The sequence below is a fragment of the Mizuhopecten yessoensis genome, unplaced genomic scaffold, assembly GCF_002113885.1.
Source record: "Mizuhopecten yessoensis strain PY_sf001 unplaced genomic scaffold, ASM211388v2 scaffold8149, whole genome shotgun sequence".
NCBI classification, from domain to species: Eukaryota; Metazoa; Mollusca; class Bivalvia; order Pectinida; family Pectinidae; genus Mizuhopecten; species Mizuhopecten yessoensis.
Window position 1 is genome coordinate 605,322 of NW_018407403.1, and position 16,216 is coordinate 621,537.

A 16,216-nucleotide genomic window follows, 5' to 3' on the forward strand; every position below is an offset into this window, starting at 1 on the left:
TGTCCCTAATAACCCGTCCTTCCGTTAGGCATATCAAATTACCATTACCTAATTTGGATGACTGACCAGTCACGTGACTAGTCTGATACAGTCTCTGAGAATGACCAGTCATCCCTCTATTCTCCAGTTACTCTGGGCATATCAATTTACATTACCTAAACAGGCCCATTGCCTAGTCATCTCAGTTTACCCCTACAAACTCAAAATGGTTCAACCCATGATGAAACCCTCTAAGGTGGAATGACCCTTACAGCAGGGGTCAATGTTTAGTTAGTCTACCCGAGTCTCTGTGTACAAACAACACTTATATCCATAAGTTTCAAGAAAGATTCCTCAAGTACGTCGTGAGAACCAGCAATAACAAATAATATCAAAACCCTTTCGGCCATTTTGTTTTTTCATTCAGTCTCAAAAGTGATCATGCACAGCTTTTGACTAAGTGAAACCTGCACATCAAATAAAAGAAAGATGTCTCTAATACTTTCTGAGACACAGAGATAACATCCCTTACCTACCATAATCAAAGATGGCCGCCTGCCGCCATTTTTGTTTATCCTATCAGTGCCAATAAATAAGTAAATCAGCATGACTAGGAAACTTATATATGTGAATTTGGAATGAACCCCCAAGTATTCTGAGCAATAGCGATAACAATAATTGTTCTAGGATGGACAACGGACCAAGGACAAAGGGCGATTTGAAAGTAGTGTTGTAATCATGTATTAACGTACTTATATATATATATACTAGTCACAATACGCAAAGAGGGTATCACAATATATTGCAATACAGTATGAATATATTGCGATAGGTATCCCGATATATTGTCATAGGAAAAATGTGCTCAATTTTATGATAAGTTGTAGTCAGAATGTTATCAGACTTAATCATATATAATATGGATCACATCGATTTAAGGTTTTCGTCAAACCAACCATCGATTACAAAATTTTATCTGATTCCCACCACTAGTAATAGCCTCTTTTATGGTGATTGGCATATCTGTTAGAATTTGTAGTAGTTTGCAAAGTTAAAACACCAAGCAGATATGCCTTTGAAAAATATTGCTATACAGCAATTATATTTCATCTCTGTACTGTGGTACAATACGATATACCCCTGTATTGCGATATACCTGTTTTCCAATATATTGTGACAGCCCTTATGTATACAGTGATATTAACTATCTCGTTTTCTTCATTATTATAAATATATATACAAGAGGCCCAGAGGGCCTGTATCGCTCACCTGGATTTCTAAGCAATCATGGCAAAACATTCTCCAAATGTGATCCAAGGGAATAAGCTAGACCCAAAGGCCAATCCTTGTAGCATATCTGTATTACATTTTTCATGCCCAGCATGGTTATGGGGTTTGGGATCTCACTGTTTTCAAGCTGTGACTCAGAAACTAGGTCCCTGGGGGTTCGGTCAGACCCCAGGGTCTATTCTAATATCATCACTGCATTCATCTCTTATGCCCAGCATTTGTATATATAGTTTTGGGGTGGGGATCTCAACCGTTTCACTAAGTTATGACCCAGGGACTATGTCTCCAAGGGTGGGGCCAGACCCTAAAGCCATCCTGAAAGCAAATGTGCATTCTTCTCTTTATACTCAGCAATTGTATATATGATTATACGGTGGGGATCTCAACCATTTCCACGTAATAAACTGTTTTTGGCCCAACCCCTTAGCCTGGGGGGTCAGACCCACCATTTGTACAATTTTGAATCCCTGCCTCCCATGAATGCTTCCAACCAAATATGATTGATATCCATGGCATAGTTCTACAGAAGAAGTCGTTTATAGCAATATAGCCGAATTGCCCCCCTTTGGCCCCACCCCTCAGCCCCCTGGGGGGTCAGCCCAACCATTTGTACAATTTTAAATCTCTACTACCTAGGGATGCTTCCAGTAAAATATGGTTGATATCTATCTCTTAGTTGGTGAGAAGAACTCACTTTAAAGCAATATAGCCAAATTGCCCCCTTTTGTCCCTGCTCCTCAGTCCCCTGTACAATTGTGAATCCCCACCACCTAGGGATGCTTCCAGTCCAATTTAATTAAATTCCAATCAGTGGTTAAGAAGAAGAAGACGTTTAAATAAATTGTTGACTGACAGACAACGGACGCCACGGTATGGCATAAGCTCAGGACCCGGTGATATAAGCTAATAAAGGATCTAATGCTTTATGAGCCAGTTCAATTGGTTGTCTTCACGACAGAGTGTACACAATTAGACAGTAATGTCAAGCCCATTCTATTGTGTTTACTATGGTAAATAACACTATAATGTAAAGCAACTATAAAGGAAAATGTTTTTATGTTCTTCACACAATACCTGATAGTTAAATAAAACTTTTTAAGTCAATAAAAATATTATCCCATATATTGCAATCACCTTCAATAGCAGTCGAATGTGATATTATGTGTTTATCAATTTATTTGTTAATGCAGTGTTCACCAATTCAGCAGGAGGGAGAAGTATCTGTCTGTATTAAGGATGTTCTGGGGTTTAAATCAAATCTGGTTTTTATATCATGTAATGGGTTTTATAAAAAGAATTATGCCTAATTATATGTCTCGCTTATCCCCACTTTGAACATTAAGATTCAATGTGTCAAGCATTTGGAGTTTGAGCCAAAGTTAGGAATTCTACAACAAGTTTGGCAATACATCAACATGGAGGTATAAAAAACAAGTGCTTATTGTAATGTAATTCAGAAAAACAAATGTAAATAGGAGAACAGAAGTCGCAGTGCCATAATACATGTACATACCAAATTTGAGCGAAATCAAAATATATGTGAATTTCGACCAATCATACAGAAGCCAGTTTAAAAGATATTTACATATTTGACATTGTTACCTTGACGTATGTCAAGGTCATTTATTTGAGGAAATTTTACAGTTCTCCATCCCAGGTACCTACTTGCCAAGTATCATTACTCTGCAGGGTCTCCTTGTTTTTCAGAAGAAATTGTTAAAAGGTTTTAAATATTTGACCCCCGTGATCTTGAAAGAAATTCAAATGCATTCATTTGATGAAAGTGTATAGCACTTCATGCCGGGTAACTACTTGTATTGGTCATCACTCAAGGCATCCTGGTAAGACAGAAGAAGTTGTTGAAAAGATATTTATATACTTGACCAATGTGGCCTTAAAAGAAGTTGTTATTCAAAAGAAGTTTTCAGAGGATTTTTAACACATTTGATGCCTGTTATCTTAGTTATTCAAGGTCATTAATTTGAGGAAAGTTTATAGCTTGTCATGCCAGATACCTACTGGCCAAGTATTATCGCTTTGGGCCTCGTGGTTATTCAGAAGAAGATTTTTGAAGGTTTTTAGATATTTGTTCCATGTGACCTTGAAAGTCAGTCAAGGTCGTTTATTTGAGGATCTGTTTTAGCTCTTCATCCGTAGTACCTCCTGGCAAAATATAATTGTTGCATGTTTCTTGGAAGAACACATTTGACCCTTGTGATCTTGAAAGTAGGCCAAGGATATTGTATTAGGAAACTTTATAGCACACTGTCCCATGTACCTACTGGCCAAATATTTTGGCCCTAAGTTCGTCAATTTTTAAGATGAAGTTGTTAACAGAAAAAAAGACGAATGACTGCCCATACCATTAAACTGGCATTTCAGGCCAACTGAGCTAGACAACTAAGGAGTAGAGGTTACCTAAATCGCCTTTCTGAGTTGAAAGAGTAAGTACTATTTTCACTGCAAAAATGAAGATACATTTGTGAAAACACACTTTAAAGATGTTGTTTGAATTTATTACTCTCCGGTGTTGAAAAATGTATATATCGAATATAGAAACGTTAAAGATTGTTTGCCAGCTTGAATTTGAAGAGGCTCCAAAACTAGGTATTTGCCCGATTAAAATGGGTTTACTTTATGGTTGTTTAACAAAGTATATATTACTGTAACGAACTCTTATGAGTACTCTGTGTAGCGATTTATGTGTACATAAATCGTTGGAGATGAAACTTTTCATGCATCTATCTCCATTGACATATAAAAACAGGTACAATATTCATATGTACTTTTTTTATTCGTCTAAATACAATACATACTTTAACAGAAAAAGCCATGAAATCACTCATCCGTAGAATTCTACAGAAATAGAGATTGGTCACTCCATTTAAAAAGAGTATCCAAAATTCAGGCCATAATAATAGTTGCTACAATTTAAGAATTCAAAACAGCTGTATGATGCAGCGACATTCATTTTGGCAATACTGTATGTATTACCAAATTGAGTCTGTAACCCAATTTTTCTCTAAAGAAGGAGAGTAATTTTCTTCCATTTGGTTTTGGTTCTGTTTAGTTTGTGTGTGTTGTACGTCCTATTAACAGCTGTTGTCATTTAAGGACGTACCAGGTTTTGGTAGTGGAGGAAAGCCGGAGTTCCCAAAGAAAAACCACTGACCTACGGCCAGTACCTGGCGACTGCCCCAAGTAGGCCTCGAACCTGCGACTCTGAGTGGCGGAGGGCTAGTGGTAACAGAATATCAGACGCCTGTACCACTTGGCCACTGCAGCCCCTAGATTTCTTCCAATGTCATACAATATTTTCTTTATAAGCAAAACAATTACTGCAGTATGATGACATTCGTAAACAATCAATACTTTATAAAGTACTTTGAACTTAAGTTCTTGAAAACATTATGTTGAAGTTTAAATTGCAATGCTCATATAAAATATAATTTAAAAGCTAATTTGAATATGCTAAAGCATGAAAAAAATTGCATGTATTATGTAAATAGAGGTAGAAATCACCGAAATCATAGCTAACCACTGTTCCAGATATGTACAAGTTTTCGAACTCATCACAGTGAATAACAATGTATAAAATTGTGCCAATGAACTTGCATCATCATCAGTATCAATTTAGAAATACTGCATCATCAGTATCAATTTAGAAATACTTGGTACAAGTCGAGGTTGTTTAAAGCTGGATCACCTTAATCAGTATTCAATAAATATTTCAAAATGCAAATTTATGTGAAGACGTATATTTGTATTTATCTTGTATAAGCATTGCGATTTCAAATCGCTCAATAATAGTTTTAGTTCGTTGATTATATTGTTTTTAAATATGCAAGATTAAACATTGGTATTAGATTGTTGTCAAGACAATAGGGCTTTAAACAATCCCTGGTGTTGAAAAACAACTGAACTGATTAATATGTTATATACAGCTATGATATCCATTATCCAGACAGAGAGACAGTAGGTCATATCCTAGAAACACTTTATTAGAGTCTCTATGTCATACAACCCACATACATTGTATGCATCAAATATTGCCATACAACCCACATTTGCATTAAATAATGTCACAGAACCCACATATACATTAGGTAATGTCACATAACCCACATATGCATGAGATAATGTCACATAACCCACATATGCATTAAATATTGCCATATAATCAACATATACATTATATAAATATGACATTCATTAGCAGGTGACAGTGAATATTTTCAACCCGAGAAAACCATTGTCACCCGAGGCGAAGCCGAGGGTGACAATGGGTTTTTGAGGGTTGACAATATTCACTGTCACCTGCTTATGATGAATGTCATATCTATTTTGTTACACCAAAAGTTTTTGTAGCTCAGAAACGGCAGCAAACCTCGATATTGACATCTTGTTTGTTGATAGTCTGCTGTTTACGATCGCTATCGCACCGGCGCTTGATAAAATTGGCTGTTGCCGTCAAACGTTCTTGTGACTATCACCCGCGCCCCTTAAAACCAATGTATTTTCGGAGTGTGACAGAGATTTTTGTTTAATTTTCTCCCAACCAATCAAATAGCTAGAAATTCACTTGAGGTGTAACAATAGGTAATGTCACATAACCCACATATGCATTAGATAATGTCACATAACCCACATATGCATTAAATAATGCCATATAATCAACATGTGCATTAAATAATGTCTGACCCACATATGCATAAGATAATGTCACAAAACCCACATATGCATTAAATAATGTCACATAACTCACAAATGCATTAGATAATGTCACATAACCCACATATGCATTAGATAATGTCACATAACCCACATATGCATCAAATATTGACATATAATCAACATGTGCCTTAAATAATGTCACATAACTCACATATGCATTAAATAATGTCACGTAACCCACATATACATAATATAATGTCACATAACTCACATATGCATTAGATCATGTCACATAACCCACACATGCATGAGATAATGTCACATAACCCACATATACATTAGATATATGAAATGTTCCCAAGTTGGAAAGCCTTCACGTTGCCAAACTTTCAAACTTCAGATGTTTATCCATATTGACATTTTGTTCATAGAAAAACCTCTGAAATATTTGCGGTAAATTTCTCAAAAATCAATTATATTTATGTTTGCATATATACATATATTTCAGATTTAAATTTCACAAAACAATTATCTCTATGTTTGCATATAGTATAACATTCAACACAGAAACTCTGTCTGTATAACATATAAAAGTCATATAACTTGTAAATTTTAAGTTATTTTCTCTTGAATTCAGTTGATTGGAATCTATGTTGATACATTGCTTTCAAATAATAGAAACCTCAAAATTTGTATTAGATCTTAGTATGTTGACTTAAGATCGAGACCTCTGAGGAAACTCAATATTGATAACCATTTAGAACAGGTACCTCAATATTGATAACCATTTAGAACAGGTAACTCAATATTGATAACCATTTAGAACAGGTACCTCAATATTGATAATTATTTATAACAGGTTACTCAATATTGAAAACCATTTAGAACAGGTAACTCAATATTGATAACCATTTAGAACAGGTAACTCAATATTGGTAACCATTTAGAACAGGTACCTCAATATTGATAATTATTTATAACAGGTTACTCAATATTGAAAACCATTTAGAACAGGTAACTCAATATTGATAACCATTTAAAACAGGTAACTCAATATTGGTTTACTCGTTAAACAAGAGCACCGCAAACGGATGCATTATACGCCCTTTTGACTGTTTGTTTGATATTAAAGTACCTAATAAGGACAATAACACATGATCTGACTGAACTGTACACCACTTAAGAAACTTGCACCAAAACTTTAACCGAGAAATTGCGTGAGAAAAGCCAAGTCCCAAACACGTCCAAAATTTCCAAAAATAGAAATTATTTTCCCAAATGGAATCCATATTGTCCTTCTAAGACCTTCTAAGACCCGACATGAACATCCATGCCAAAAAAAGGACAGTAACACATGATAATCTGAATGAACTGTACACTACTTAAAAAACTTGCACCAAAACTTTAACCGAGAAATTGTGCGAGAAAAGTTAAGTCCCAAACACGTCCAAAATTTCCAAAAATAGAAATTATTTTCCCAAATTAAATCCATATTGTCCTTCTTAGACCCAACAAGAACATCCATGCCAAAATGCCAAAAATTAGGACAATAACACATGATCTGAATAAACTGTACACCACTGAAGAAATTGCACCCAAACTTTAACCGGACGGACCATAATATATATATATATACCATAATATGTCCGTCGAAATTCGATGGGCGTATAAAAATCAGTAGACTTCTCAAAGTTAGCACATCCCTATAATTTGAAAATTCCTAAAAAGAGCAACAGACCAGTCTATTATGATATGATGAATAAACTGATTAATCTTATGTCCATGAAAACTTCAGGTTTTTTTTCATGGGAACAGCTGACATACATATATGTTGAAAGAATTGTTCATCAAACTTCAGCCCTCCATTGGAGATGGACAGAACAAATCTGCATGTTGGCCTAACTGTTTAAATGTTCAAGTCTTGCCCGATAGAATTCAATGCTAAAATATACTCCCAGAATCAGTTCCTAAATAGAACAGGCCTTTATGTTGGCATTCCATTCTTGCATAACTCGTGCAACCCTGAGGACACATTTGAACTCTTCCAATTCAAAGGTTGGAACAGTTCATTATGAAATTTCAGAGGTGAATGAGTTAAGGAAACAAGTCTCCATTCTGGCATAATTTCGAGCTTCAATCTTGCTTTCAATTTCAGTCAACAGTTGATGTTGACATACTGTTTTATTTTTCTGAATGTCCACACTGATATCTGTTTTCCGAATAAAAATAGTTCATCAAAATCCAGATGTTGTTTAACAAAATCTAGTAGTTCCCAAGGGAACTGTCTCCAAGTTTCCGTATTCTTGAAAAATCATAAGTTTTACCCAAGGGAGCGAGTCTTTGTGTTGAAGTCCGTAAAAACCCCTCCTTAATGCAAAACGGAACAGAAATCACAATATTGAAGGTCATTGCTGATTATCTTTTCCTTGTGACAATATGGTCTCTAGCAATTTAAGGATAAATGGGTCGTCGGATGCAACCTCTTTGAAGTATTTGTTTTTGGGTGAGGAAATCATGTCCCAGAAGCACTCGACATGCACACAAACTCTTTGAGGTAGGACTTCAGACTGGTCTCAATGTCCAAATGATGCTTCTCCACCTCGCTCCTCAGCATAGGGTCCTCTATACAGGAGACGTCCAATTGATCTGCCTGGTTTTGTTTTATCAAGTCAATTCCACAAGTAGCAAAATGTGCACATTCCTCAAGTTGGTTTGTGTTATGTAAATTTGATACAAATTTTAGAAGAAATTTTGATTGCAGTACGATAGAATCCATTGTTCCGGATGGTAAAAGTTTATCGGCATATTGTCCAGCTTTGCTAGCGCCAAGCAGGTCCTTAAGTTGGTGTTGAGGCTCTCTGAATGTGTGCTTCTCTCCGTCTGATGTCACAGCTTCGGGAAGCATATTACCACTTGTTTCCGATGCTCCCTCGGAGAAAGGTTCTTCTATATGTTTTAAGGACCCGTGAAGGTCCGGCAGCAATGTATTTGTTGCATCCTTTGGGTTCCCAGAACGGGTTCCGCTGTCTGGATGTGCCTCTGCTGTGACCTCAAACTTGTGGAACTCCTGAAACTGAGTACCAAACAGCCGATCAAGGTAGATAGACACACTTTGTATGTCCTCTTGATGTTCCGCTTTGAGGGCTTGAACAACAAAGTCATGAAATGTTATGACGGTTCGATCTTTGCTGGAGACAACACTGTTTGCAATTTCTATGAAGAAGTGTGCATTATGCAGCAAATTGGCTGCAAGTTCGTAGGCCTGATAAATAATGTTTGTTGTAAAATCTTGCAAGAAACAAGGGACAAACATACCCTGTACTGTCTTGTTTATATCTAGGTCTCTACGGAAACCTTCAATATCATCAATAAGGAGATGAATGGTGTCCAAGCATCTAATACCATAGTGGTCTAGCATGAATGCGATGGCATGAATTGGGAAGAAGCGAATCACCTGTATCGTTGTTGTGAAGAAGGCCAGCTGCTCATCCGTAAAACCATCAAGCATATTATTTCCAGTAATGAAATAGTTCAGGAGACGTTTGGATGTCAAATATCTAAGAAGCATGTGCAGGAGATAGATAAGACATCCAGCTTTGTTTTCCTTCCACAAATCAATCGAAATGGTCTCACAGGCAAAGTAAAGTACTGTTTTCAGATGTGTTGTTTTCAGTCTAGCTGGTGCCTTAATCAGATAATAGTCCACAATGCTTTTGAAGACCCAGAAGCAGTGCCGCATGTCAACCGTCAGTGCATCTAAAGCGAGGAGACGTTCGGCACATGGGAAGACATACTGCCACTCGGCATCTGGGAAGCTGCTAAAGGGGTGTGCTCGAGATATTACCAAACATTCGTCCTCTACTGCTGATTGTATCACTTGCTCACCGGGCCAGTTGCTCGGGCGATGACGTGACATCCATTCCAACGCAACAGCTGGCCAATGTGAGCACCTTAAACCTACTAGTGGTCTAATTATATGGCCTCCTTTGTCAACATGAGACGACAAACAAGTTTTCCCATCAGGCGACATTAATAACGAGAAAGGATGCCACATTCGGGGTGCATTAGGTATTAACCTGAGGTAACCTGGAGAACAGTCTGTTGGGTCTGCCATCAAATCATACAAAGGCTGTATCTTTTCTTCCTGATGTCTCACATACGATCCTTCCGATATAGTGGCAGAAGTGACTTTCCTTGACTGCAGTTTTTCGCAGCATGTCTGTTCTACCTGTTGATGATGTATGAACATTCGGAGTTGTTCCGTGCAACTTCCTAGATACTCTATGGTGCGATGGGATTGGGTTTTTTCTGTGGCATGACAATACAACCAGCCTTGTATACTGGGGCAATTAGGTGGCAGTGTAGATCTTAAAAGGTACTCTAGATGTAGCATTGGTATCTTACTTTCCTTATCAGTACATCTCCAGTCATGTAAAAATACAATGATGTCTGAAATGATAATTGATAAAAAATGTCCATTTGATCAATTTAAAAGGATATAAAAGACAGCACAAAAAACAACAACATAAGTAAGATCAGTCTGTTTTATTGACAATGCATCTGTAGGTAAGCGTCAAGCAAAGCAACAATGTCACATTCCAAATTTTGTTTGAGGAGAACATGCAGTATTCCAATGTAGGTATACGTAAGAAAATGAAACAATCATTCTCAGAGTAACTCATTCACCCTTAAAGACACACTTGAACTCTTCCAAATCAAAGATTGGAATAGTTCATTACGAATTTTCAGGGATGAATGAGTTTAAATATTTCAAACATTGGTGTCCAGATGTTGTATTCGGTTTTTGAAAATTAACCCTAATAAAACGGAACTATCCATGGACTGAGAGTGTCATTCAAGTACGGGTATAAAAAATGATTTCAAAATAATGATAATAAAACATAAAAAATATGTGTGCTTAAATTAGAAATTGACCACTTGACATATTTAACTCATTGACCCCTTAAAATTTCATAATGAACTATTCCAACCCTTGAATTGGAAGAGTTCAAATGTGTCTTTAGGGGTAACAAGAGTTAAGAATGGTCTTAGAGTAGATAATGTGTTATCTAATTTACCCAGACACAGGTGCACTGGTTTCCCAATTATACAAGTTGAAATTTCATTAAAACAATAACCAAAGTAAATCTTTCTCCTCCTACCTTGTCATGATTTTATATCACAGAATACAAATATTAAAGTTTTAAAAATCAATATTTTCTTAACATTTTCGAAAAAAAACATATCACCAAAATTCCCATTTTTCATTGCATTATTTCAGCCCGACACAAATGAGTCCTGTTTGATTTAAGGATAGGAAGCAGATATAGAGATCCCAGTTCAGGCATAAGCATCATGCAAATAAAGCAATCAAACTTCAAGGCAAACTTAACTTCATGCGACGTTTCATCAGGCCAATCATGCAACCAAGTACACATTCAACTTCACTTTAAACTCCTTATTTTCCTTTTTTTAACTCATTAACCCCTACATTTTTAAACTGGACTTGCCCAGTCATTGATATGGTAAGGTTCAAATGCGACTTTAGGGATGAATGGGTTAATCAAGTGCTTTATTGTTACTTCATCACTGCAGAATAGGCTCATCTCACAATAAGTCAAGGCATGTTTATCCTTGGAATAGAACATGTAGCCTTTATCACTAGTGACTGAATGAAATTTTGAGATACTACATTTGCATTGTAAATGGTAAAAATATAATCAAATGTAATGATGAAAGTTAAGATGATATTTTCTTGATGTGAAAAGAAAAAAGAGGCCCAATGGGCATTAACATCCACAGACAAAATGATTTTGGGGAGTGCCTTAACATATATCATTTATTAAGAAAAGAGGCCGAGAGGGCCTGTACCTCTCATCTTGATATTTGAACGTAGCAAAATATTTTCATCAAATATTATACTGTACTAAATATATTTCAATCGCCAACTTTGTCAGCTCCATCCTTTGAAGCTACCAGCCAAATATTACTATTCTTTTCAGTTCTTCAGAAGAAGTTGTTTGAAGTGTTTGACATATTTGTCTCGATGACCTTGTAAGGAGGTCGAGGTCATTTTCCTTCTCAATTTTTGTTGGCTCTATTACAAGAATCTAGTGTACCAGCCTTTTATCATAAGAAGCTACCAGCCAAATATGAAGATTCCATACCTTTCAGTTCTTAAGAAGAAGTCATTTGAAGTGTTTGGCATATTTGACCCCTGTGACCTTGAAAGTAGGTTGAGATGATTTTCATTCTCAAACTTTGTTGTGCTTAATCCTGAGAAGCTACCAGCCAAGTATGAAGATTCCATACCTTTCAGTTCTTCAGAGGAAGTTGTTTGAAGTATTTGACAAATTTGACAACCTGTAACCTTGAAAGTAGGTCACGGTCATTTCCGTTATCAAACTTTGTTGGGCTCCATCCCAAGAAACTATATACCAGCAAAATATTAAGATTCTCTATATTTCATTTCTTTAGAAGTCAATAGAAGCGTTGGACACATTAGACCCCTGTGACCTTGAAAGTAAGTTCAGGTCATTTTCATGCTCAAACTGTGTAGGGCTCTATCCCAGGAAGCCACCAGCCAAACATTATGATTCTTTACCTTTCGTTTTTCAGAAGAAGTTGTTTGATGCATTTGACACATTTGACCCCAGTGACCTTGAAAGTAGGTCAAGGTCATTTTTGTTCTCAAACTTTGTCAGGCTCTTAACAACAAAGCTTTAAGCCAAATATCATGACTATAGGCCTGTTTATTCTCAAGAAGAAGTCATTTAAATGAAAAGTTGACAGACGACGAACGGACAATTGGAAGGTCGACAGACGTGGCACCATGACATAATCTTAACTGACGGGCAAGTGAGCTTAAGACCTGAAGTAAGGAAACTACATAACATATAGTAAAGATCCGCCCCAGAAAGAAATGATTGACCCAAGGAAAGTGATATTCACACTTTTGATAGAGCACCTTAGGATTCAATCCACAATACTTCAGCCTGGTTAACGCTCACTTTTGCTCTCTGCACCCCTGTTATATGTAATAACAGCAAAATGACATTAGGATTGGGTTCCAGCATGTCCAAAGAAGATTGTTGGTATTTTAGCCAATTTTACCCCTTTTTGGCCCCGTCTCTCAGGCTTCTATGGGAAAATATGTGTCATAATTTTGATTGCATCAAACTGCAATCACATGATGATAATTTGAACAAAGTTTGAATTCTTTCCCAATGAAAATAAGAGAAAATTATTATACCCAAAATGGATATTTCTTTATATTAACAATAGTAAGTTTTACCCCTCCCCATGGGAACAATGGGTGACCTGGGGATAATGAAATCTCACTTTTGATAAAGCACCTCAAGACTTTTCCATTCATAAAGAATATTTCATTCCAGAATATCTGGGTCTAAAGATTGTTAAATATTTAAGCCAATATAACCACTTCTAGATATAGGCCCCTGGCCCTCGTGCCCCTGGGTCTGAGTCAGGGTCTTGATGTTCATACTATCAAACTCCAATCACAATGTGATAATTCCAAACAAATTTGAATTCTAGCACACTGAAAAAACACAAAAGGGCCGGTTTCCAAAACGGCCCCTTCTCTGATTCAAATTTCCTGTTGGTGGTGCATTGCCCATGCCGTTGTGATCACAAATCTATAAAGTATAAAGATTTAGGTCACTTGGTTTGTTTTTATGTCGGTTTTCAGTTTTACCTAGAACAGTAATAGAGCATCGTGTGTAGTCTTGGTATATATACCAGATGAAAGATATGGGGAACAGTGCGAGTGGATTTCGAGGAACTGATCTTTGGACCAACCTGTCCAGGCCATGCATGCCGAGTCATCAAGAGAAGAAAAGCTTATTGTAAACGCAGACTGGTTCTGTGAAAGGACGTGCGACACCTCTAGGAGGTCATTAATGATTTCGGACGATTTTGATGGTAACTGAGATTCCAAGGAACCTCTACCATCAAGGACAACCTCTGTAGACGGATCTAAGTCGTTACCAATAAGGTGAATGGAGCAGACGCGGGATGAGGTGGGACACCACAGTTTGTGTGAATAGATCAGGTGATGTCTTGCACGTTTTGGTAAGACTGATGATTTTGTTCCATTTCTTGCAAAGGTAACAAGACAGAGACAGCATTTTTTGTGTGAAGATGATCCATTCAAAAGATCATGAAGGGTCAGCAACGGCAGGATATGGGACGGGGAGTCGTCTTCTTCCTCTATTTCCTGGTTCTGCTCGGGTTCAGGTTCAGGCTGATTTTTGTTCCGAAGATACTTCATGTAGCACTTCTGGCAAATAAGTGCTTGTTCCTTTGCTGACATCAATCCTTGTTGCACCAGCGTATCTAGGAGCCATTTATATTGTGGACTATTTACATTGCGTGCACTTCTGTTCTTATTGCCACTACGTTTCTTGAAGTATACTTGACACCCTTCTCCAACACATTTACCCTCCATCTTGAAACAATAACGATTGGTTTATGAAGCGTCGATAAAGTAACAAAATAGCAAGCCACCGATGATTGCTGTAAACAGCTAATACTTAGTAGTTTGGTACAATTATGCGAAAATGTGTGATAAATAACGAACAACTAATTACACAAAATAACAAGACAATATAATAAATCACATTCAATACCTCCAAGAAGCGCAGAATTGATTGATTACTTAGAACAAAATAAAGTATTTCATATGGATAATCTATCTATTCGATGTGGCGTGGTCGGCAGGCACAAAGAAAGTGAGACAAGTCAGGGTCCCAACCCTGACAGAGCCACAACGCTTTGGAGATGGGACAATAAAACAAGGAAAGTGAGACAAGAATAGCTAGCGTCGAGTCAATGATTCCGTAAACGTATAGACAAAGACAAGAAGATACGGATAAATGTACAAGGCCACACGATCAGAAAATTCAGAAGAGGACAACTTGAGATAGAACAGTATTCATGTATCAGGGTGTCCTCAGTGTAAATCTTTATATCGATACTGTTTATTTAGTCGTTACACATCATAAAACTGTCATGAAAATATCCGCTCTGATATTCAATATAAAAGTTTGTATATAATAAGCTATATAATAGGGTTTCAGACAAGGTTGTTACTCATTTCCCCTTTTCTTTCAATTTACAACCACATTCAGGCGGCGATATGAGAACGTTCCACCACATGGAATTAGCTGATTTTTGGTACACATATGAAACAAGTAAAGCTCTATCCGATTTTCTGATGGAAATTTGCATCCAAAACTATATAACGGGAGAAAATTGCAATTTTATGGCATTTTTCTTCATAATTGTGTCTCTGCAAGTGCATTTTCATCCGAGAATTTTTTTTTTTATGTTTTATGAATAAACACGATGTTTTGGAAATATTTATCAAAAGAAATTTATACTATGTTGCGAATTACAATTTCGAGATAACCTTCTTTTATTTACGAACTTATGTCTTTGATGCTGAAATTGACAACTTTATAAAAATACATTTTCACTGAAATTATGAAATCTGGGTGTCGGAAAGGTGTAAAATTATTCTTCGGAAAAGAAAAAAACAGTAGTTGAGCTAGATAAGAAATTATACGGGGGCAGGCTCCTATGGATAATTAACATTACTGGAAACAGGCCCTTTAGCCACAAAAGTTTTTTTCTCTATATTAACTATAGTAAACTATTTACTGTACTCCCTTTGCAAGGGGGAATTAGTAAACCAGGGGTGATGATATTAACAATTTTGAAAATGCACCTTAAGAGTCTTCCACGCATGAATGGTATTTGATTCCTGCATATCTGGGTCTGAAGCAGAAGGTTGTTGAAATTTTGGCCAATTTGACCCCTTTTGCAATTGGCCCCGGCCCCCGGCCCCTTGGGGTTAAAAACATGCAATTCCTATGTTTGGTATGCCTCTGACCAAGGAATCTTCCTGCAAGTCTTTATTGAGATTAGTTCTGTAGTTTTTGAAAAGTCAAAAATGTGAATTATTCACAGAAGGATGACACAGCGCACGACAGACGACGCTAAACAAAAGATTATCACAATAGGTCAACTGAGACTTTGTGACCTAAAACAAGAGATCCCAGAGGGATCTTGGCGCCCACCTTTGTACCATCTTCATTAGTTCTTTGTCAGTTCGATCTTTTCTCTTCTTTCCTCTAATCTGTTTGATCGAGTCATGTTAACAGTAAATGCACCTTGAGGTAACTTTTGATCTAAACTTGATACTGATGTGTATGAAAGCCAACCTTCAAAGTGAGTTTGTCGTTTCACATAT

General features: G+C 36.8%; 1 protein-coding gene across 7 annotated transcripts in view; it reads right to left on the bottom strand.

Annotated features, from left to right (window-relative positions):
• LOC110455144 overlaps positions 1-16,216 on the bottom strand; it is a 90,368-nt gene that overhangs the window by 27,243 nt on the left and 46,909 nt on the right. Inside the window, exon 7 of one of the 7 annotated variants that reach the window (XM_021505100.1) lies at positions 5,794-10,392. The exons of the other annotated variants lie outside the window; for them this stretch is intronic. Within the exon in view, the coding sequence (XP_021360775.1) occupies positions 8,456-10,392 (1,937 nt within the window). The 3' untranslated portion in view covers positions 5,794-8,455. Of the gene's footprint in view, positions 1-5,793; positions 10,393-16,216 lie in introns of those variants that run through there. 7 annotated transcript variants of the gene reach the window in all.